At 45.3% G+C, this 23943-nt stretch overlaps 1 protein-coding gene across 10 annotated transcripts in view; it reads left to right on the top strand.

The window, feature by feature from the left end:
- The window catches only part of TIAM1 (T-cell lymphoma invasion and metastasis 1), a 175202-nt gene that overhangs the window by 96066 nt on the left and 55193 nt on the right, over positions 1–23943 (top strand). For all 10 annotated transcript variants that reach the window (XM_015299682.3, XM_046900829.1, XM_015299661.3 and 7 more), the window contains 5 exons: positions 11842–12289; positions 14538–14710; positions 18592–18816; positions 20255–20440; positions 22619–22765. In XM_015299682.3, coding sequence (XP_015155168.1) covers positions 11842–12289; positions 14538–14710; positions 18592–18816; positions 20255–20440; positions 22619–22765 — 1179 coding nt within the window. The remainder of the gene's footprint in view (positions 1–11841; positions 12290–14537; positions 14711–18591; positions 18817–20254; positions 20441–22618; positions 22766–23943) is intronic.

The raw sequence follows: 23943 nt of genomic DNA, 5'->3' as shown, positions 1-23943 counted from the left end.
TGTCAGTAGTGAAGTCATGTTAGACCCAACCTACCTTTAGCAAGTATGGGGCAATGTCTGTCATTATGTGTTTGATGTGTTTGAGTGAAAAGGAAGTCCAAATTTGCACACAAAATAAAAGGATGGGTTCCCTCCTAAAGCTTATTAGGTGGCTTTAGATAGGGTGAGAAGAGGGAAGCTACCAACCCGTCCTTACACTGCGTCCCCAGTCTGAAAACGTCTCAGCACTTCACTCGTATGACACCACTAGGGTGAAGAAGAGCGTGATGGTTATCCCAGCACACAGGTGGGAGCTGAGATGTAGATCTCATGGCCTTACTGCTTTGCTGTTGTTGTGCTCCTTGGCTCTGCGTGGGCCCGTGCCTGCTGGTTCTTGAGCACAACTTGGGGAGTTTTGTTTCCCTTTGCCTCTCAGTGCTTTTTCAGTGGGCTTCACATCCTTAATGACCCCCTTATCAGTAGCTTTCAATTTTTGTGGTGTGCTGAGCAGAGCTGCTGGAAAACAAGCTCAGTTGTATCATAGCACGGATGTGCTGGAATCACAGCTCTACAAATGTTGGTGTAATGCCTTATCCATTGGTGTTCTGGAAGTACAAGGCTTACATTAAAGGTAGAGAAAAAGACAATCTCTTCCTTCCAAATTTAAACCTTAAATTGAACTGTGGGAGTCACTTTCCACTAATTGAGAGGGAAAGCCTTTTAATACTGGAGAGACAATTACGTTCAATATATGCTAGCGATTAATATTCGCAGAGTGGCTTTGGGGCTCCCACGCAGCAGTTCTGTTTTTTGTACCATTTTAACATTAAGGGTTTCGATCTACTGAAGTGAGGCTTCCCGTAGAGCTCTGCTGGGATCCTGGTTTGGCTTTCGGAGCTGATGTGATGTAGGTGGAAAAAGCTTAATTGGCTGACATTTTCACCCGTTTTTGCTTGAAGAGATACAACCTCCTGTTGGATACAGCTTGTTCTGGCTGTGGGTTGTGAGATCCCCAGGATCCTACAGCCGACTTGTTGGGATCTGGATTGCTGTGAGATGGCCCTGTTGTGTCCTGCTTACGGCTAAACCTCTGCGTGCTGGAGATTCCCTCCTCCTCTGGGAGGACGTTCACAGGGAACTGTAACCTCATACTTCCCTGCTGTTAAGAGCACTAATTGGAGTGTTAGGGTGGAATTATGGAAGGGAAGGGAAGCCTTGAGATATGACTCTGTGCCACTTCCAAGCCCGTCTTGTGCTCCCCTCTGGACAACTCCTGACTGCTCTTTTCCCTAGATCACTGAATGGGGGTATCCAGCCTTGCACAGGGCACGAACTTCTAGCATTTTAAACTCTGCTAGGAGGACAGTTGGCTGAAGGCATCCTGCATGTGCAGAAGATGTTCTGATCCTACGACAAAAGTTACTTGCTAGGCCATGGCACTGGCAGCAGGGGCCTGCCTTGCCGGCTTCTGGCTCTGGCCCCGTGGGTTCCATTCCTCCCTGTATGGTTTTCATGATGGTAAAGGTGGTGATGGGAGCTGCCACCAAAGCCTGAGACCTCCTTGGGCTTTCAGCACTGGTACTTGTTTTGTAGTTAAAACACTAGGAGTAGAAGCTATGGTTGTGCTGTCTTTTTTGTTAAGGTCTTTTACAAGCTGTGTGGTATGTCTCCTGTGTGCACCACGATCCAAAAAGAAATGCCAACGCATTTCTTCTTGCTGGACCTCTCATGCATTAAAACTTTAGCCTCTATCCTCCCTGGAGGCTCGTTTCTCTCAGCCTTATAGTACAGCTTAAGATTTCTTACAGAAAGCTCAGTTAACATTACAGTGGTGCAGTCCAGGTTTATCGCATAACTTTTGAGAAGGACCAGCAAGATGTTCTTCAACTCTGCAGGGAAAGCAAATGTTTTTTACAGCATCCCCAGTCCAGCATTTGTTGTGAACTGAACAGGGGGCTGGGGAACAAACTTCCTCTCCGACTTGGAAGCTGGGAGCGCTTCAGTGCCAGTGCCAGACTATGTCCTTGGCGCATTAAATCCCCCCTTGTAAAGTTTTTTGTATTTATTGCTATTTTTAGGCCTCTTTAGGTAGCCTGAAGGAATTTGGGATTTCAGGTCTTAAGAAAAAAAATCCCATGTAGAAAGTTTTGCAGAATATGCAGGGGATAAAACCAAAGTTTTAGTGGAAATTAGATCAGGATATACACAGAAACCAGTCTAAAAATAATTCCGAGTATCTTTCCAGCTGATATTATTTTTTTTTTTTTTTTACCATCTCGGGGAGTTTTATGACAGGTTATAGTATTTCATTACATTCTGCAGGATGGCTAAACTCCAGAGAGCTGATATTTTCCTCTTTAAGTCGTGTGAAACTTCTTCTTCACAAATGGTTTTGCGGTAGAGAATGTATAGCCTCAAAATGGAGGAGGGCCACACTGGGCCAAGCTCCCTCCAGCCCAGTATCTTGTTCCCCAGATCTTCGGAAGAAAGAAGGGAACTGGGAGAGTACAGAGTGAACTTTCCTTGAGGGCATTCTCCCCGATCCCAGAAAGCTAGCAATCTGAGGCTTCCTGAGCGAGGAATGCATCCAAGGCTGTCAGATTGAGCTGTCCCCCATGAGTTCCCTTGTTTGAAATCATTTTCTGCTTTTGGCTACCCCTGCATCCTGTTCACTCTCTACACAACATTTCTGACCTTAGAGCCTCCTGTTACGGCCCTCCTTGGTCATCACTTTCCCGAATGGAATATGTCCAGCAGTTGAAGCTCTGCTCCTATTAAAGTAATTCTGGACGTTTCAGCCCAGAGTTTGGAAAACATTGCTGATTCTTAATCAAATTGACCCAAATCATTTTATATTAGTCATTTGACTCCACATGGAGTCAAAGACAGACAGACAGGCTGTGGTGAAGTTGTGTAAAAGTAAGATGCTAATGTTTTTTCTCTTGGAGCGTGCATCTTAGAGTTTCCAGTCCCTGTTTGTGCAGTCCTGTGGTGCCTTCCAGGCTGACATTGGTCCAGAGGTCTGAGGTACAGCCTGAGCCACAACCTGAATCTCAGAACGGCAGAGGTCCTTGAATTGGATGGGTAACGCAGTGGGCTGACTCCCACCATTGCACACTGCTCTACCTGCAACACTGCCAAAGCACCCCATTAGAAAACAGCATCTCTTTTCTCAGCCGCAGGGCACCAACTTAAAGAAAGTGGTGGGATTAGGGCTGGGGGGGAAAGGGGTAACCACTGCTTTTGGGGGAAGCCTAAGTTTGTGCCAGCGTAGGCAGCCTGAGAATCCACATTGCTGGATGACCAAACCCATCTGGCTCAATCAAATGGGCTTTCTGCAGCCTGGCGAACTGGAAGCAGCTTCAGCTTGAGCATGGAGGGAAGCTTGAACGGGGGGGCTTCAGACCTGACCTGCCACTGCCAGATGGATGACATTAGCACAGGTATTGCCTGTTCAGGATATTTTAAAGCAAACAGCAGGTACTCCCTTCAGAGCACGCAACTCTGCCCCAGTATTGTCAAGGAAAGGAGCATGTGAAAATGAGTGTTTTGGTCTCTGTTGGCAAATATTTTGATACTCTTTCAAAGATTTTAATTTGTTTTTCTTTCTTGGCTCTTGGTCTGAAGCCAGTGGAAAGCAAATTAGCAGTCCTGATATCTGATCTAGCTCCATTCGGTCATTTTTTATAAACAGCAGGACTTTGTCGTTTAAACATTTGAAGAGCTTGCACCACTGGCTGTAACTGTATTCTCTGTAAAACTATATATACTGCACATTTTTAGTTTCAAGTACTTTTCCACTTAAAAATCACAGTCAGGTTGCCCCAGCTGCCTGTTTGTTGGGCCGCACTTACTCGGATGGACCCTTTCCAGTGCTGCGCTTCTTTGCAGCGTTTCCTTTCAGAGTGCTTCAGCACGTGATCCTATCACAAGTCATCATCCCAGGTGGCAGACATTTCCCTGCTCTCTCAAGTTACGTGGTTGTTCAGGTGGACACCTCCCAGACGATACGTTTCGATTTCAAGCTGCTATTCTAGCAGCTTTCTCCCTTTCCCTCTTCTGCTCCCTCCGCTGCATTTTACAGGAAGAACTGCCTCTTCTTGGCACTGAGTGAACAAAAAGTAACCTAACCCTGTATTTTACTTCGAAGATTTTGGCTAGGCATGTTGCCATTTATTTAACTTGAGCGCAGTTAGGCTGCTTGCATTAGTTTATGGTTAGCTCAATCCCTCTAGAAACTTTCTTCACATGGGTGGTCCACTGGGATGAAAGCAAGGTAAGTTTTGGGGGGTCCTCAGCATATCGTTTGGGAACAGAGGGATTAAATAATGTGGTGTTCAAGAGCTGTGAGACTTCCTCCCACTGCTGGGTGATGGAAAGTGGGCTTCCACCCCAAACCTATGCAGGTGTCAGAAGCTGTATCGAAAGGTTCTGCGTGCCGGGACCACACCGTGTGAGGCTTTGCTGTATTATGGGTTGATTCTTATTCATCGTATTATGTGCTTTATAATAGTGCTAAAGCCAGGCAAAAGTTGTTTTGCTCATGTCTCACGGTAGTGCTTTGTGCTGCTTCCTGCTAAGGGATCTGTTGTCCTTTAACTGTACATTATCTCACAAGCTTGGATTTCTCTCGTGTTATTAAAAAGTAAAATTGAAACATCCTCCCTGTTCCCCTTTCCCAATACTTTAGCTTTACTCAACCCACTGCCCAAATTGAACAGGTTACAGACTAGCGCCACAGTGTTTTCCTGACTCTGTAAAGAGCTCTGCAGGATACCATCACAGCTTCATGAGGAACATTCATTTTCAACATTTGCTGTCTCACAGCTGACACTCACAGCTGTACTTTCGTGACTGGTCTGTATGTCTATTGACTGCCTTTAAGGCATCTACATCAGCTAAGAAAACTTAGGCTCACAGGGGAAAATACAGTGGACTACAGCGATGATATTTCTAGAATGGCCCATATATTGACTGGAAAATATCTATGGGGTCTGTGAACCAAGAATATTCTCAACCTGTGTGTTGGAGGCCCCGAGCTAACATGATGGCCTAATGTGGAGAGGAGGAGCCATGTATAAAACTGAGGTGATGGTCATATATAATCAGTCAGAGTACTTTTTTGTTTTTGGAAATTTTTAGTAAATTTAGTAATTTCAGAGAACCATGTTCAAAACCTGCTTGCTTGTAGAACTACTCCAAGCTCCTTTCATAACATATGTAATGTTTAATACTATTACTGGTTTTAATTCTGGCCCTTTCAGACATCTGAAGAACTACTGTGTGACTGCACAGAGGTGAATACACAGATATAGGAACTAAAACTTTTTCTACACGTCAGATCTTTTTTGAGTTCCTAGAAGTAACAACTTGCTCATCTCAGTCTGGTATCCACATACAGATGACAGTTGGCTTGTAACAGTGCCTCGTTGGACTTGGGAACCCTCCTTGAAGCGTAGACAAGACCCAAGCAATGCAGTGGAAAACTGCCATTTGCCCATGGTGATTTGTGGCTCTCAGTTTATTTCTGCAAAGCCTGCTGGCAGTCCAGTACCTCCTGGCCAGTTCTCCTATAGTACTGTCCTGTTGTATACAGGCCTGTAGATACCATCAGAACCTTCTTCAGTACCAAGTCCCAGCATCTGGTTGAGAGGCTTTGTTTGTTACTGTGCTAGCTGGATTTCTCCAAGGTGTTACTGTAATCTATCTGACTTTACAGTGAGTGGACACGATGCAGTGTGTTAGTAACAGTTCAGAATTGTATTCCTCCAGACAGAATGAGCTTTGGAGTTGTTCGTGTGCTTCTCAGTTGCAACTTTAAACCCATTTCTCCCACTCAGCTTTCAACTGAGATATATGATTTATCTTTTCTTTCTTACTCTTTTTAAAGATGACTAAGTCTTCTAATACATTTATTACTGGGTGTTCAAGTAACTCTGGAGAAATAAGTTCATTTTGATTTGGAGCACACTGTACCTTAACAGAACTCTTTGCCCAACAAATGATAGTAGAGTTACCACTGAAAAGAAAGGCAAAGCAGTGTCAGGACAACCTTTTTCTACATGGGAGTTTCAAAGAGACACCAGACACATAAAAGCATGCAAACCATCAGGTTGCTTACCCGTTCTATTTTAAACGTATTCTGTGGTGCTTGCATAACTAGCAACCAGACAGGTTGTGTGCAGTTTCAGGATGTTGCTGAGTGTCAATGCCTTATTGCTCTGTTGCTCAACAAGAGTATTTGTGTCCTCCTGGAGGGTGCCTCTTCCAAGAAAAAAAGCAGACAGTCACTTCTTACCAACCAGTACTTTCAATCTAATGGTTAGTTCAGAAGAAAATATTATCCACAAAAGGAACTCTATATTAGAAGAGCCAAAGGTTTCCTATTAAATGAGTCCAATGTGCCCAAAGTGTCTGTGAGTTGCTGCTGCCGGTTAAGCAAGAGAAAGTGATTCAGCAAACTATTTTGATAGTGTATGTAACAGTGCTGCTGCTGGGGAGTTCAGTAAGTGCCTGCTTGCTGTAAGCACTCTGCATATGTCCAGTCATGAACCAGAAAGCTGGATAAGGCTACACCCCCACTCAGTGGTCCCTTGCTAGCAGAGGCCAGTACCAAATGGCTTCAAAAAGAGGACAGAGGCTCTTGGAACCTGCCCCAAAACTTTTTGCTAGCTGAAGGCAGACATTTTTATTTTTTTTTCTAAAGCAGAAGTTTTATTGTATGTCTTCTGAACCAATAATTTTTTTTAACAAATGTGACCATAGTGGGGACATGTAGAGATGCTCACTGCACGAGTATTCAGAAGTAGGTTGCTCATATTTTCACTAATACTTTACCCGATCTCTGCATTTGATTTGGGCTGTGATAATTCCACTTCATTACACTTGAATGCTATTAAGGCTGTTTTAGCTGTTCTGGCACGTGGCCTTCTTGCTGGGCCTCATTTCATTGTAGTCATTAACAATGACAGCATTCAGTCTGTCTCTGGTTTTTAATTCTGTGGTGCAGCGCTCTGAAATGGAGCATTCCACCTTTCCCCCCCTGCCTTTCCCTTGATTACGCTCTGTTGAACTTCTTTTCACAGTCTTAGGACATTCACAACCAGTGTGATAGCCCCGTCAGTGTAAGAAATGGTACCTCTGCTCCATCGTCTTCAGCCACCGATGAAGGGATCCAGGATGCTGGTGGAAGCTGTGTTCAATGACTCCCCATTTAGGCACTTGCGTAGGGCAGTACAGATCCTCCTTAGTTCTATCCTTCAGCCAGGGGTCAATCTGCTACTTTCTCCCTGCTTTCCACAGTGCAATCTTATATCAAAGGGACAAAGCCCCTGTTTATTCAGGTTGTCATCTTGGACTAAGACCTATTCTGTTTGCAAAATTGCAGGAATTGCCATTCCCACGACTTCCCTGATCTCTCTGTCTCAGAGGAAATACACTTTCTTTGCTGCGTATTTTGTACTTTGTGTGACCAATTTAATGATTTCCACCTCCCCCTTGCTTTGCCCTCTGGTCCTCCCAGGCCCAGAGTTAGGTAAACAGCAGGGGGAAAGCTAAGTGGGGCCACACAGATTTTAGCTTCAGTCTTGCATTTGGTTCCTGTGGTAGTCTCTCTGGGCAAAAATATTCCTCTGTGGGGTAACAGCTGTTTGCCAAGCTGAAAATACAAAAGGGAAGGTCTCTGGTGAGGTGCAAAATGTTGGGTTCAGTGTCCTGAATCTTAGACAAAGTGGAATAAAACTTTGGGTTTTTTAAGTAAGGAGCCCCTTGATGATAATAATTAGAAGTCCAGAGTAAGTTAGTGGTAATTGCTTTTATTCTGGGTGTAAAGTCCCAAACTCCAGGCTTCAGAGATGTCCATTCTGCCATCTTCAGCTGTCTCCCAGCTCCTGTGATGTGCCTGGCACATGCCGGTCCGCATCCTGATGGAGAGCAGCAGAAAACCTGGGCAGGAGCCAGGGAGGTGAGTAATGAGGGCTGAGCTGTATCTGTAGTTAACTGTCAGCCTCGAGAAGCTTTACCTGGAACTGCCGTCAGGGAGTGAAACATCTGTTTCATTAGCAAGCCTCCGCGGCACATCCCGTCGTGGACATGGAGCAGTAGTAAGTCATCCTCAGAGGAGACGTGGCCATCGCCTGCGGGGCTCCTGGAGAAACTGAGCAGGAAACGTGAGTAATTTTTAAATAGGTTTCGTCAAGGTTACACAGTGCTCACTTCACATCTGGGCACTAGCCCGTGGTGGCTGTGTCAGCAGGTACTTCCAAGGCTGAACCCCAAAGCTGGGGCCTGCGTCCCCATCGGTCTCATGGGCGTGAGCCGTGCTGCTGATGGTGGGAGCTGGGATGCTCTGTTGTAGGCACCCTCATTTGGAAGTTGATGGCAGCAATTCTGTGCCCTCAGTGATGTGCTAATCAAACCCCGCTACGGTTTGCTGCTAGCCTTGGGAGTATTACCCGTTCATCCTCAGCACATTTCTGCAGCGGCACAATACTAAACCTCTGTGCTTTCTGCTGAACTCTTAATTGAATGCCCTTCAGTGTGCAGATTATAGCGCTGTGAGGCGGCCACAGCAGATGCAGTCTGATTCTTGAGAGCTTTTCATACCCTCTGATGAGAACTAGCTGACATTACAGCAGGAACTCAGAAGTCAAAGACCTGTGTAATGAATGCTCTTAACCCTACTAACCCATAGAGCAATCATCTCATACGGCAGACTTCCTAAAGCGCCAATCTCAATGAATGCTACATTTCATAATTCATGAGCGTGAGCAATATTAGCGGGCTGTACGTTTTGAACCATTCTGACCTTTGTGTACCCAGACCCTCCTCCTCCCAACCAACTCCTGAATCCGTTGGTTGGAGATGTTTGATACGGGGTGTTTCAGAGAGGAAAAGGGAGTGCAGCAAACACAGGAAGGTTAGGGGTAAGACTGAAGCATTAGACTAAAAATACCTTTTGACCCATCCAGCGTGTCACTTGCACTGTTATAACGTATAAAGACTTTTAAGCTCATGAGCCTATGTAACATTCACTCTGGCTTTTCTATTCTCACCGTTTTGGGAATTTAATAAATAATAGGCCGTTGTCCCCTTATGTCAGTTACTGAGTACAGTTCCTATTTATGGATTGGGAAACTGAGGCGAATGACACTGTGTCTCATCAAGGGTACACAGGAAGACTGCATCATGCTGGGCACGAGGAATTTTGAGAGCCTGCATTGCAGCACTCTGCTTAAGCACCTCTGGGTATGCTTCTGCTTTTTTTTTTTTTTTTTAGGTTAGATATTAGGAGGAAGCTTTTCACCCAGAGGGTGGTGACGCACTGGAACAGGTTGCCCAAGGAGGTTGTGGATGCCCCATCCCTGGAGGCATTCAAGGCCAGGCTGGATGTGGCTCTGGGCAGCCTGGTCTGGTGGTTGGCGACCCTGCACATAGCACGGGGTTGAAATTAGATGGTCATTATTGTCCTTTTCAACCCAGGCCGTTCTATGATTCTGTGATTTTGAAAAAATTATCTGGATCTGCTAAGGAGCACCCACAAAGTTTTGTGTTGCCTGGGTTGGCTGTATGAGAAATCTCAGCTCCTTCAGGTTGGTCATTTAAGTAACTCGCTATTTTTCTAGAGCAAGTAATGCTAGTGAGATATGTTTTATAAGGTTACATACAGAAATAAACTGTACTTTTTATACACGTGGATAAGATAATACAGGACTGACTGCATATTTCCTAAATCGTGTACTAAAATAAAAATCTGCAAAACCTCAATTTTCATTGTCACGGTTGCATAATGTTCCCTGCAAAATGCAAATTTGTTTATGCTATACCAATGACACACTTTTTTTCCCTTTAAAAAAAAATTTACGGAGGAAGAAGGCCCCAGTAAGGAAATGCAAAATGCAGTCATTTAGTTGGACTGACTGTTGCATTAAGTAAGAGGGGTCTGGTTCAGTTCTTTGGCAGCCCATTGTTACACCGAGTTAGCTGTGTTGGCAGAGGCGCAGTGCCTCAGGTGTATGGGTGCAGAGCACCTGTGCCAGTCCCGGCTCCCTGACGTGTGGGGTCTCATATGGAGTACTGTCATCAGAAGTTGCACCATCCAGCTTCCTGTGATGGAGCGCAAAAATTCACTCGCAGCAGTGTTTTGTAAACAGTGGTTTCTGAGCAGCACCCGTTTCCCTCTGCAGATATCCCTCATTTGCAGCGCAGAAATAAATGGGAGGATAAGTGGATTCCAAAAAAACAAGTGTATTTGGAACAGCAGGAGAAAATGTCTGGTTGTGAAAACTGCTCCGTACGGGCAGATGACTGCATTTACGGGAAGCCCTGCTCAAATCATTCACATGCAGTGGGAGTAGAGGAATATTGGCCTGTCCAGAACAGCTTGTCTGTCACTACGTGTTGCATTAAATTACCAGACTGACTAGGGTAACTGTGCTCATTGAGTGGGGAAGGAAGTGGTTATTCTTCCAGCTGGACTCCAGGTCTCCCCGGAGAAATAGTGTTTATAAAGAATGAGCCCATCCGTTACAAATTAATGCCTTATAAGTTAGTCAAATTCAGAAACGCCCCTCCCCTCCCACTGAAGTTTCCTCATCCAGCTCTCGCTCCACAGGAGAAAGAGTTCAGGCAGAGCTTGGTGGAAGGTTTCTTGGTTTCTGCACAGTTGCTTTTGGATGCTTGGAAGGCCTCTGGTCAACACCTAGAAGTTTGCTCCCTCTCTCTCCAGTTTAATAATGCAATCTGCCACCTCTTTGCAGAGTTTTCTATTTATTTATTTTTTTAATCACGTAAATTAAGCACTGGTCTCTTTTGTAGGAGCAGTAGGGGCTGAAATTCCCGTTGCTTTGGTTATATTTCTCACTTTGCATCTTTTTCCCCTTCTCTTCTCCCAAGTATCAAACACAGGGTTTGTCTCCACTTACAGGGCTGCGCCTTTATTCGTCCTTCAAAAGCTGCCACCAAAGCACCTCTGTGTGCTGAGGTGGTAGTAGTTTAGGCCGTTGTTCTTAGTTTGGGCTGCTTGTCCCTTGGCTGCAAAACTGCTATGAAGTCCCTGATGGTTCTCCTTCGGGCAACTGCCGTGCTGCACTGGACAGGCTGAACCACCAGTGCACCACCTTTCCAAACCCAACTCAGTCACGTTGTTTCCTTTCTTGCTCAAGCCAGTCATGTTCTTATCTCTTCTGATCTTTCAACTGCAAGCTCTTGGGGGCCAGGATCTGTCTTCTCTTGTGGCTCTTCTCTTTACAAGGTCTACCATAACAACATTCTGGCCCGTTATCGGGGTTTGGGATGTAGAAATAGCACCAAACAGGAATAATTTCAGATGCATTAACTTCTTAGCAGAAAGAAAATGTACTTCTGCAGTTATATAATTTCCAAATGACAGTCTTGGGATGTCTAAAATATATCTTCATCTGTAGGTGTGAAGGTACAATACCAGTGTTTTCTTTTCAAAATGAGTAGGTTGGTTGCTGCTTTTCTCAACAGTGCAGTTTTTGCTACCATATGTTCTCCTTTTGCAAAACCTTCAGTGCTGTTAACTTAGCCTAATGTAAACAAATGGTGCTGCGTGTTGTATTCCAAATTGCTACGGCCGAAAAGACACCACCTGAAATCGTGTTTGTACGTTCGGTCTTTCTTAAACTGTGCTGGAAGTCCTGCCTGCTGTAACTTTTCTTCCAGGTTTTTGTCTTCAGAAGAGAGATATGGGGATCTTCCAGTGCCAGACAAACTAGGAGTGTGAAGAAGTGCAGTTTGTCTTGCGAATTTCTGGTTCTCTTTGGGTCTCCTGAAGGCCAAGCTCGGCCGGGTAACACTTAGCATGCTCTTCATCTCGTGCTTTTTCTTTCTTACCACCAGGATGTCAACGTGGGTGAAGGGAGCGAGTTCACTGACAGTGGGATTGAGGGAGCAGCCACCGACACTGACCTCCTTTCCAGACGCTCCAATGCCACCAACTCGAGCTACTCACCGACAGCCAGTCGGGCTTTCATCGGCAGCGACAGCGGGAGCAGCTCAACGGGCGACGGGCTTCGCCAGGGGGTGTATGAGAACTTCCGCCGGGAGCTGGAGATGAGCACCACCAACAGTGAGAACATGGAGGAGGCCGGCTCTGCCCTCAGCGACGAGCAGAGCAGTGGCACGCTCAGCTCCCCGGGGCAGTCTGACATCCTCCTGACCGCTGCCCAGGGTACGGTACGGAAGGCTGGTGCTCTGGCAGTGAAAAACTTTCTGGTGCACAAAAAGAATAAGAAGGTGGAGTCGGCCACACGCAGGAAGTGGAAGCACTACTGGGTTTCCCTGAAAGGTACGGAGCAAACGTGAGGGTGTTCATTCCAATAGACGTCCACGTTGACCCTTGGGATGGGTGTTACTGCAGTTGAATATACCGCTAGGCCAGGCTCTGTAAAAAAGCTGTCATGAACTTCTGGGTAATTAGTACCAAGATGGAGGAAATGGTCCTGATTTTTCAGAGGAGGGTTTTATTTGATAGCTGTTGCCACGCTTGCGTTACGGCATGCAAGTAGTCAGAGATACGTGACTGTGCTGCACTGAAGCAGGGTTCATACGTGGGGGTCTTGGTGCCGTCATCTGGGATGGCTTCTCTGATGCCTGGGTGTTGGCCTTTAAGAAGCATATCTAGGGCTTGCTGATGTACCAAATACCTGTGAGCAGCCAGCGTGCGCCTGATAATGCAGGTTTCTAGTGAAGATGGTGGCTGCTGACGTGTGTTCGTGTGTGGAGTCTGCTGTGCTCTACATCCCTATTTTGATTTGCACCAATTGTACCTTGTTCTCTGAGGCCTCTATTTGCTTCAAGGGTAGTAACGCCCAGTGACTTACAGCACATTGGTAGCGTGGTCAGGAAGCTGCGGTTTGGTTGGCAAGGCTGGCTTGTGACTTAGGAGACCGTCACTCCTCTGTGGCATAGTGGTGACCACTCACCCAGCCCTCAGCCTCCATGCTGGCCTCCTCAGCTCCCCAGGCCTCACAGCCTTCTCTCTGGGAATTTTTGTAGTGGTGTTCCATCCTATTTGCTGTCTGAGCACTTGTAACGTTAAGGGAGCAGCAAAACTTAGGAGCTGGCTTCCCGAAACAGCTTCTCATTGATCTTTATGCAACAAAATGGGAAGCAAAGCCTGCAGTATGGGGACCTGCCTTTTCCCCCTCAGTTGTGACCGGCGCGGTCTGCTCTTTGAAAGAGGCAGAGCAGCGGGCAGTGTCTCCTGCTATGGATGGGGCTACCCGAAAAGCTTTGGTTAAAGTCCAGTCCTTCCCACAGAGCACTTAGGGTGCTATTTTAAAACCAAGGAAAAAGGCATGGCCCAGCTCTTCCTCGCAATAGTTGAAGAGGCCGGGAAAACAAAAGAGGAGAGGCCTAGGGTGAGAGGGGCCCTGATCTGCTGGGAGCAGCCCCGCGGCAGGAAGGTCTTGCTGTGAAGAGCAGGCACACAAAGGGCCATCTGGGAGGAGAAAGGGGAAGGATGAGCAGAGAGGAGATGTTATTTTAAAGTGCTTTGACTCAAGTGGAGCGTTTGCTCCTTAGATTGCCGTGCCTTAATAATGTTAGTATTTAAACAGGGCTTTGAAGTTAACAGCTGCAATTGTTTGTCTGCAAATAGTTTTCTGAGTGGCTGGGTAACAGGGCATCACTTTGCACCAAGGGCTGTTTCCAGTGAAGAGAAACGAGCCAGTTTCAGTTTTAAACAATGGCAGATTATATCGGGAGGTGGGAGGAAGAGAAGGAGACCCTTCGGTTGCAGATTTGCTATACCTTTCCTTTTTTTTTTTTCCCCCCAGGCAATTGTAACGATTATTTTGTAAAACCAGCAGGTTCTTTTGCCGTCATCAGCTGAGATGCTTTTTTGTTTTTGTCCATATCACCGTGAGTCACAGCTGAAATGTTACAGCGGAATAATTCATTTTGTGTGCGTGTGCTTTCGGCGAGCACAGTTCATTCCAGTCCGTTTTTCCTTCCGGTTATCCATCTGCATGCAGTAATTAAGCAGCCCAATCTTTGCCCTGGAGGGACTGCAGTAGCCAGCAGCTGCAGGAGGCTGAGGCTGAGGTGTGCCTCAGGCTCTGGGTTGCTCGGCAGGGCTGACAGGGCCAGCTTGCAGCTGGCTGCCACCGCTGGAGGGGCTGTGCTCCCAGGCCTGCATCTTCTTTTTGGTTCCCTTGGCAGGACTGGGTGGCTGTAGAGGACTCCCCCCGCAGGGATTTATAATGACAGGTCTCATCCAGGGCTGTGTTTTACCGCTTGTGACCTTCCCTGCTCATATCTGCAGTTGCTTCGGCAGTCGCAGGGTGAACAAAATGGCTCTGCTGGGATACAGCTGGGTGTGCTGCGTGGCTGGAGGTGTGTAGGGCCGGCTGGGCTGCTGCTAGCACTGTCTGCCACAGGGCTGAAAACCTAAACAAGTCCTGGCAAATCCTCTCTCACCCCTGTGACAGTTTGATGGATGATTTACAGTCCCGAGTTTTAGCTCTGAATAGATGCAGGGCGGCCGTTGCATTTCAATGTGTTGCTTGCTAATATCTGATTCTCTCTTTTAGGATGCACGTTGTTTTTTTATGAGACTGACGGCCGATCCGGCATCGACCACAACAGCATCCCCAAGCACGCCGTCTGGGTGGAAAACAGCATAGTGCAAGCGGTGCCTGAACACCCCAAGAAGGACTTTGTTTTCTGTCTCAGCAATTCCCTTGGGGACGCTTTCCTCTTTCAGGTTGGTTTGGGCTGAAGGTTTTACAGGTTTGTTCCCCTTTTTGTTCCACTGACAAAGGAGGGAATCTTAGCTGTGGTTCAAATCAGTGGAAAAATCCTGCTGACTCCAGTAGGTTTGAGATTTTCCTCTGGCAGTGCAAGAGGAAGGACACGATATATTTCGTAAAGGCCACTCAAGAGACCCAACACCACACGTGAATCTCTGTCAGATCTGTTGTTTTTAATGCCTGGCAGGGTCCTCTTTGTCTGGATGGTTGGTGCAAAGTAAGAATCAAGACAAATTTGGACATCCCTGTTAAAACTACAAATTTTGCATTGCTTTGTAACGCAGTTATAGTGTACCTACAGACGAGGACAATTACTAGATAGGGGACACAGTAGTGCCTTATCTGTGATGCTTCTCTGTGTCTCGAAAGAGGTAAATATCAAAGGTAGGACCTAGTGGAGTAGCTAGACTGGTTTACGTGACCAAGTCCTTGGAACTCATGATGTGTTTTTCATTTCTGATGGCTGTGAAGAATTCAGGCATCAGTCAAAACTGTGCTGTTGTTTGACAGTATACCGAACAGGATTATTATTTATGTTTTCTAAATTAGAAAATAGAATTGTCTGAATATCACAGAGTAAATATCCAGAACCTATATTAAAGATCAAGCATTAGTTGATGTATTTCACTAAAAGTAGTTTAATCTTTTTGATAACTACTGCTTCCTTGGGTGATTTTTTGGGGAGTTTCTTATCACAATTTCTCACTAGTCAAGGTGTGATCCTCTTATTTGTAAGTACCAACCTACTCTGAGGTGGTGCCATTTTCTCCTCTTTGGATTCAGGTCTCTTAACCGAAGGAATTGCTTATTTATATCTTTCATTTCCCTTTCCAGTGACAATGTATTCAGAATTTCTTGCTTTCGTAAACCAGAAATTACTCTGTCATAACCTTCCCCCCTACAATACTCCAGAGCACATCTTTCTAATTATACTGCAGGTCCTTTTTGCTGTCCTAAACAAACGGCTAGATTCTCAAACTAGTACAACATAAAACAACTTTGCTGACTCAGAGGTGGTGCTGGCTTACATCTTGAAGAGACTATCTGATTGTACACTTAAAACAGCAGATCTTTTCTTCTCTGCTGCCTCAGTTTGATTTTTTTTCCTTCTCCTCAGGGTGGAATACTGCACTGCCCCTCTTCTATTTCATGCCTTTCTTGGAGAGGGTAAATGTATTTTGCCACCTGGAGAGCTTCATCTGGGAGGGAAGCATGGTGCTTGTGGTCTCAGCATGTATTTGAAAGACCATCAAGCACCACCTCCTCCTGGTCCACTAATACAAATTATTTTCCTTACAGTTTTCTAAGGGAAAACCTTAATTCTCATAAAATTAATGCCAGCAGATGTAAAATAGTGAAAAGGTCACATGCAGCACATTTCTTTTGTGACAGCGTAGGGCGCTATTCATTAAAAACCCTGTGTCATTATGTCATGGGTAGATTTTTTTGTAACTTTGTAGTAAATAGCAAAAGTGAGCCTTTTCAAATGAAAAGCAATAATTTCTATTGCCGTGTGGCAGGAGAAATTTTTACGTGACATGTCTCCTCTGTCAGAGAACTCCTGCAACTCTAATGAAGCAGAAGCAGAAGAGAAAGAAGGGATGGATTTGGGTAGAGCAGCCATAGTGGTAGAAACAAAGTGCTAGTGACTGTGCTGTAGGGCTTGCTCTGCTGTGTGCAGAGCAACCCAAGTATGCATATGGCTGTTCCAGTTAAGTGTTACTTCACTACTAATGCCATACATACATATCCCCACATAATACATTGCTGTAGTAGTGATTTTGTTGAGAAGACACCACAGACTTAAGTAAGACTATTTCAGTCCTATGGAGACTGTATACTCAGAGAGAAAAAAATAGGGTTACTTTGTGATGCGTACAGATATTGGACATCTTGTAACAAGCCTTCCCACTGCATTGCACCTAGAGACATCACATACCTCCTACACTATAATTCCTTGCTCAGTCAGTTCTTATCTTGCCTACACAAATCCATTACTGGTAGATGTCACATGTAGTTTCCAGGAGCTCAGAACAACTTGTGACACCACATACTTATGCATCAGATGTTTGCAGGTTGTTTACGTGGTCCTTTCCACTGAGAAGCAGAGTGACTCCCTGTGCCTGCTTCTCTACCAGGAGGATCTTGAAGTCTTAAAATCCTTTCCAGATTCCTTTTCTTGTTTAACTCTTCTCCCAGATGAAACCTGAACCTAACAGTATACGGATCATTTCTAAAAATTGAATAAAATAAAATGGTGACCTCTTGCTACTATAATTTTATAGGAATCAACAAAACGTAACATCTCATTACAAGTTCAGTGGTACCCTCTCCTACAGGAGGTGGTAGGTTTCACCACCTGATGAAGGCAAAGTGAATCGTGTTCTGCAGTTTCTCTCCTTTCAGCAGAAACTCCTCAGCCATGAGGAGTTCTCAGCATGCCTTCTGCAGTAGCAGTAAGACATTGTAAGCCCGCAACTATGAATGAGGGCCTGTTAGTAGTCCTACCCGGACAGGGAACCTGCCCAATTTTAGCAATCTACTTTGTACAGTGCCTACTGAAGACATGAAAAACAGCAGTAGAAAAGCCATCTTTTTTGGTGTAGACCCTGTCTTTTCTTAAGACTCCTAACCTGAGCTAATGGAGGTGATGTCATTCTGGGACATGTGTGCTTCACCTCTTTCAGTCCCACAGAAGTTTTCGGAGCACTGACCTGAAGTCCCTGAGTGATTTCCAGAGTTGTGCTTCTATGGGAATCTTTCCATGGCTTCAGGAAGCCGCAGCCTTAGCCGTTACTTGTGACTGCAAGTAGAGCAGTAGGATGACCTTCTTCATCTTTGCTGGCAACTGGAGAAGTCATACTGTGCTGTCTATTTATAAGACGGGTATCATCAGAAAATTTAATGAGAACAAGGTGGTTTGGCACCTAGCTACCTTTTCAACCATGAGCCAAATACCAGTGTGATTACTGCTAAAGGCTGGCACTCAGAGCAAGTCCGCTGCAACCCTGACTTGGCTGTAAATTTTGTTTTACAATGTACTGTAAAAAGGAGTGAGGTTTTGTAAGAAGACCGAGAAGATTTACGTTTTATTTTGAAAGTCTAGAAAAGGAATGCTTTGAAGTTGGTTTTTTTTTTTTTCTTTTTCTGTGTCAAAAGCCTCTAATCAGAAATGCCCTCTTCCAGGAAAACATACTGATGTCCCATGGCCCAGCCTAATGCTTCCCCTTTTTCCCAATCTGTCCTCCACAAGCTTGGGAAGTGACAGTGCCGGGGCCATAAAACTTACTTAGGATGAGCTCGCCTTAAATAGTAATAGGGTAATCTTCAGAGAGCTTTGGGATCTCCAGAAGCGGAAAGCTTCGTCTGCATCATAGTATAGCTAGCAATAGATATCATGGTCAGGTTTCATGCCATTAATTTATTATTAACTGTTGCGTGCCAAAGAAGCTCTCCATACTGTGAAGAGCACAGAGGCTGCTGCATTATTTGCCTTGGGGAACTGAGAGTTTAGAAAATGTTATTAAATGATGAGCTACGTATTCTGGCAACATCGTATTGAACAAGGAACCTAATTCCTAAGAACTTACTGGGAGACACTGTACAGCTGCAAAACATAGATATCTGTGTTAATTTTAGGTGCTGAATGCCTAGTGTTGTGCTAAAAATGGCCTGATTAAGTATGATGTTTTTTTATTACTTCTCTCATAAGTGGATTTAAGGCTTTGATTCGCACGATCAAAGGGAAACGAAACTCCTTGGAATTGTGTTTGTTAATCTCCAATCAATTTTAAAGAGGATCTTGACTTCTTCTTTCCTCTTTCTCTCTTTTCAGACCTCTAGCCAGACCGAACTCGAGAACTGGATCACTGCAATCCATTCAGCTTGTGCAACCGCGGTTGCAAGGCAGCATCACAAAGAGGACACTGTCAAGCTCCTGAAAACAGAGATAAAAAAGCTGGAGCAGAAGATCGATATGGATGAGAAGATGAAGAAAATGGGTGAAATGCAGCTGTCCTCAGTAACGGACTCCAAGAAGAAGAAGACTATACTGGATCAAGTAATCTTGCTTATGTGAAATGGGCCCCTGGCAAATGTTTAAGGCCTTCTGTACCTTAGTGGTACCTCTGTCTGTTCCCACTCTGCTGCATGTGTGTGCTGGGAGAGCTTCCCTGAGTAGATAGGATGTGTGTTGGCAGGAGAGTAGAGCCAGCAGCCCAAGTCGCAACATTTCTCCACCCAACATGCTCTAAGCTACAGCACAGGTTCTCTCCTCTTAATCTTCATGCAAAGGATTTTGCTAGCTGCATGGAGATTAGTGAGAGCCTTAGGGGAGCAAAGAGGCTACCAGAATATTGTGGGGAAGAGGCAGCAGGATGTTGTAGCGAGAGCTGGTTGTAGACCAGCAAATCCTGCTGCCACCCTTGTCTTCAGCATAGAAGAGGCTGATTCTTGAACCGGCAGATGGGATGAGGAAGCCATCCCTGGTTTCTTCTAGTTACAAGGATCTGCCCTGATCTCATGGCTGAAACCCTCACCACAAGTCTTTCTGACTTCAAGTGGACAATACAGTTGCATTTGAGAAGCAGAGAGCCTAGAGCAGATGTCTCTCCTACTGTTGCAGTGGCACCTTATTTTAGGAAACTAACATATGGTGCCTATTTCATTAGTTTGTAGCTCTTTTACCACGGCTGCCAAATGTGCCTGCGATGCAAACTGCAGGGAGTGGCTGGGGCCATCATGTGCTGAACTGAAGGGGTTTTGTACCCTTAGTAACTTGTGGGAAGAGCTGAGAGAGGAGATGCTCGCTGCTGTTCAAAGGGCTCCACTCAAAGGCTGTCAGTCACAGCGAGAGGGCAAAGCAGACCCTCCTTTGACGTAAAGGAGTTTTTCTAAACACTTTGAAACTGTTTCCTATCAGCAATTTGAATTATTTAATTCCTCACATAGGCTGATTACAGTACTCTTCCACTGATAAGATTAATTATTCCCAGTGTACTACACTTCTTCAAATATAGCGAGCTCCATTTGTGCTTACGGCAGTGCTACTGCGGCTGTTTTGGGGTACTCTGTTTGTGAAACTGGGTGGTTTTTGGTCTTCTTGTTTCTCAGATGCCCTTGATGCATGAAAGAAGCCTCTTGAGGGAATACTCAGTAAAGAATCCTGAAATACAAAGAAAATTAAAACTGGAATGTTAATGCTATTAATTAGCATTGTATCAAAGGGGCGGCTGTCCCAGGAGAAAGCTTCTGCCTTGAACACTGAAAAAATGTTTTACATCTAATGAAAAGTTCTTAAAAAATTGTTTTTTTATTATCCTTTTTGGGATTAAGAGTGTAGGGAAGAGTGAATCGAGGTTTCTTTTCCTTGAAAATGAGATCAGCGTTGGTGAAAAATCGATTTTGCTGGGAACAGTGGACATTTTTCAAGGTATTTACTACTCTGTTCTTCTTCTCTCCACTTCTCCTGCACCTTACTCGATCTTTTCTGTGTACAGATTTTTGTTTGGGAGCAAAATCTCGAGCAGTTCCAGATGGATCTATTTCGGTACCGCTGTTACTTGGCTAGTCTCCAAGGAGGGGAGCTCCCAAACCCTAAAAGACTGCTTGCTTTTGCCAGCCGTCCAACTAAAGTTGCAATGGGCCGCCTTGGAATCTTTTCAGTCTCTTCGTTCCATGCACTGGTAAGTTTGGACAGAGGCCAGGGGTCATCTTTGCCAACCTGAAAACCTCTTCACGTGCCCATTACAAAAATCACGTTGACAAAGAGCAGTCTGTATCTGTGGGGTGAGCCCTTACCTTAGCATGCAGACTATTCTGTTTCCTGAAAGATTGGCGTGTCCTGGATGTAAACTACCAAGCAGATGCTTGCAAGCCACGGTGTCATGAAAGTGGAAGAACCATGTTTAATTTCCAGCTTTGCACACCGCACGTGCTTTCTAGAAACAGGACTTCCTGTCACAAAGAGCAGGCTCATCTCTGATGTCTGTGTTCATGGGCTTGATCCAAAAACCCTGTGAGGTCAATGGGAGCCTTTCTGACGTTCTCAGCACGTGTTGGCTTAGACTGTCTTGGGCATGGCTTACTTTCTGCCATATGGATGAAGCTACTGACCAATTAGTCTAATATCCTGTCTCTAGTGATCAACACCTCATGCTCCACATGGAAGGGGAAGTGTTCTTCTCTGCTCTTTATGGTGTGACATATTTAAAATGGTTGTTTAAATGCAAATAATGCAACAGCCCAGCTTTTAAAAATACAGGGAAATGCATTGTAAAGTGGTGGGGTTTTTAATGAATTTCAGTCAAAGTCTTATAGTTTCATCTTGGGCTCCTGGAGCTTCAGAGAAATAGCTGAACTCTTCTGTTGTCTCATAGATGTCAGCTGTACCCTTCAATTGAAGCCAGAGCTGTAATTCAGTCAGGGGCATTTTATTCTTTTATACACGAAAAGATTAGCGTCATCATCTTGTTAATTGCTGGTGGATTTATGTATTTTTTTTTTTAAAGTGGTGGGTTGTAATTTACATTTGTGCTTATTTTTTTTGCATCTAGCAAAGCACCGTTAGCCTGAAAAACAATCTGCTTCTTCGTGCTGGTGTCTCTTGAGAGCCAAGTGGGAAAAAAAAAAATGTTTTGAATATGTTGTGTTGGAGAAGACACGTGCTCGCTTTTACTTTAAGGAGACTCTCATGTCCCCCTTTGCCCTCGTGGGTATGGTGCAGTGAGTGTCAGGCTCCAGCTGGATGCTGCGTGGTGATAGCACCGCATCCCTGGCTCACTTGGTGTTCCTCACTGCGTTAGGCAGAGAACAGGCTAAGCCTTCCTGCACGCTGTCCCACATACAGCTAAGGAAGGTCTCACAGGGCCAGGCTGTGGAAGAAGCTGTTATTTCAAGTTCTCCTTTTCCTTGATTTCTCAATGTTCCTGAACGAGAATCACCATTACTCACACAGTGATGGTTCCCCGGGTGCACAAGCCAGCTTTCCATTATTCCCATCTTTTTATAGGTTTTTATATCTGATGCACCCAAACAACCAGTTTCTCAGCTCCTTAGCTTGGGGCATCACTGAGAGGTTTGGCTGTTCCAGCCGGGGTTGTCACATTTTGTGAGTTTTGGGTGTGGGAATGGAGTACAAAGGCATTCCAGGAAGTGCCTGGCCAAGTCTGCAGGGTAGGTCTGTCTGTCTGTCTAGCTTCGCCTTTTGCTACCGTTTGTACCTGCCATCTTCTGCCACTCCCTTTTTCATAGGAGAGGAGCTCGCTGTCCTCATTTCACCTCTGGATGGGAAATCTGCTTCAACTTTGGCCTGAGCACAGCACCTCTGATCATTTCAACTCACCTTTTTTTCTTGCGCTTTGCTCACTCCTTCAGATGTTGTGTATCTTTAAGGAAGAGTAGGTTACAAACACCGTGACCTATTTGCAAGCCTTTATCTGGCCTTGTAAAAGGTAGGAATCAGTTCCAGGATGCCCAGAGTGCTTTCACAGGAAGGAGCAAAGAGACAGACCAAACTTTTTGTAAATAGCACTTAAGTTTTTGAAATCTCAGGCTTTCACAGAATTGTGGAATCACAGAATGGTTTGGGTTGAAGGGGGCATTAAAGGTCATCAGGCTCCAACCCACTGCCATGGGCAGGGCTGCCCCCACCAGCTCAGGCTGCCCAGGGCCCCATCCAACCTGGCCTTGAGAGCCTCCAGGGATGGGGCACCACAGCTTCTCTGGGCAGCTTGTCTCTGTCGTGAGCACGCACTGTTATTAAAACCTTTGCCTTTTTTGTGAGGATACTCCACTGTTAGATTATGTAAGCAGCGGTGTGGGATGCTGCAACCTTTGATTGTGAAACCATGTGGCACTGACAGGTGGCGGCTCGCACAGGGGAGTCCGGTGTGAGGAGAAGGACGCAAGCCATGTCCAGATCTGCCAGTAAACGGAGAAGCAGGTTTTCTTCTCTCTGGGGGCTGGATACTACCTCGAAGAAAAAACAAGGGAGGCCAAGCATTAATCAGGTAAGCGCGTGGGAGTTTGCGACACAGTCGGTTTCAAGCTGACTTGTTATCATGCAGAATGTAGCTCGTGCAAAGAGTCACACCGAGCACTTACACATCCAACCTAAAACTTGTCTGCTTAATTTTTCACGGTGTGTAGCCATCACATTCCACATCCTCTTCAAAAATCAGGGACTAATTACAGATAAGTGTGCCTCAGCATCCTGAAGTGCAATTTGGAGTTCGTACCCTTCTTTGCTGATGAGGTTGTATTACCACTGCTGCTTTTTTGCTGCTTCTGCTTTTGCCAGAGATAGCTCCCCAAAACTCAAGAGTGAGGCAGCAATACAAAAGAAAGACACTTTTGGTAAAAGAGAAAAGAAAACAATGGAGGCTTTTTTGTTTCCTTAAATTAAAAGTATGGGTTTGTCAAATATTCTAAATGCAGCTGAGTCTGGGGGAAATTCTGTGAAGTCATGCGTAGATTTGTATTTAGGAGAGTCAGTCACTGTTTTGCTTTGAATTTTTAGAAGGCAAAAGCTGAGACCTTTCACTCCTCAGATGGTTCTAGAAGATGTGCTTTGGTGCGGTAGGAAGGTACTTCCCTGTTATTCTTTCCAAACATCCCTAATTACAGCTTTCAGTTTTTGAGAGCCGTACCTCATCTAATTGCAGGAAATGTAGGCTTTTCTTCTCTTTCTCTTCTTTCACTTTCTGAGGTGGGGGAAAGGCTCGGGACACGTTTTGTTCCGTGCACTGTGATTACTTCTTCCTTCTTTCAAGGCAGCAGTGGGTGTTTGTTTTGTTGAGCAGAGGATTAACGCTGGAAAATCGTTTAGCTTTGTTTTTAGTAAGACATTAGAAGTTCACCTGGGATGTAGTGCCTGAGCTCTGGGTTTTGCTGAGAAGCACCAGATGCTCTGTGAGCACATGCTCAATTCTTCGTGCTCGTGCTGAGGCATCCATGTTGCTTTGTACTTATTTTCCCCACGTCAAGCTCAACCTCTTGTCCTTAGCTGGGCTCCTGCCCGTGCTGTGTCCTCGGTGCCATGATTTTCCTGAGCTCGTCCTTCTTTCTCTTTTGGTGGGGATAAACGCATTCTTCATGCTTCCTCCCCGTCCCCATCCTCACTCCCATAACTCCTCCATTACTCCCAGGCACAAAGAGGGGTTTTGTTCCAGGTTAAAGAGCAGTTGTG

This window comes from Gallus gallus, chromosome 1, assembly GCF_016699485.2.
Source record: "Gallus gallus isolate bGalGal1 chromosome 1, bGalGal1.mat.broiler.GRCg7b, whole genome shotgun sequence".
In the NCBI taxonomy this organism is placed as follows: domain Eukaryota; kingdom Metazoa; phylum Chordata; class Aves; order Galliformes; family Phasianidae; genus Gallus; species Gallus gallus.
The sequence above is the reverse complement of the archived record's forward strand: the minus strand, read 5'-3'. Positions and strand labels throughout refer to the sequence as shown.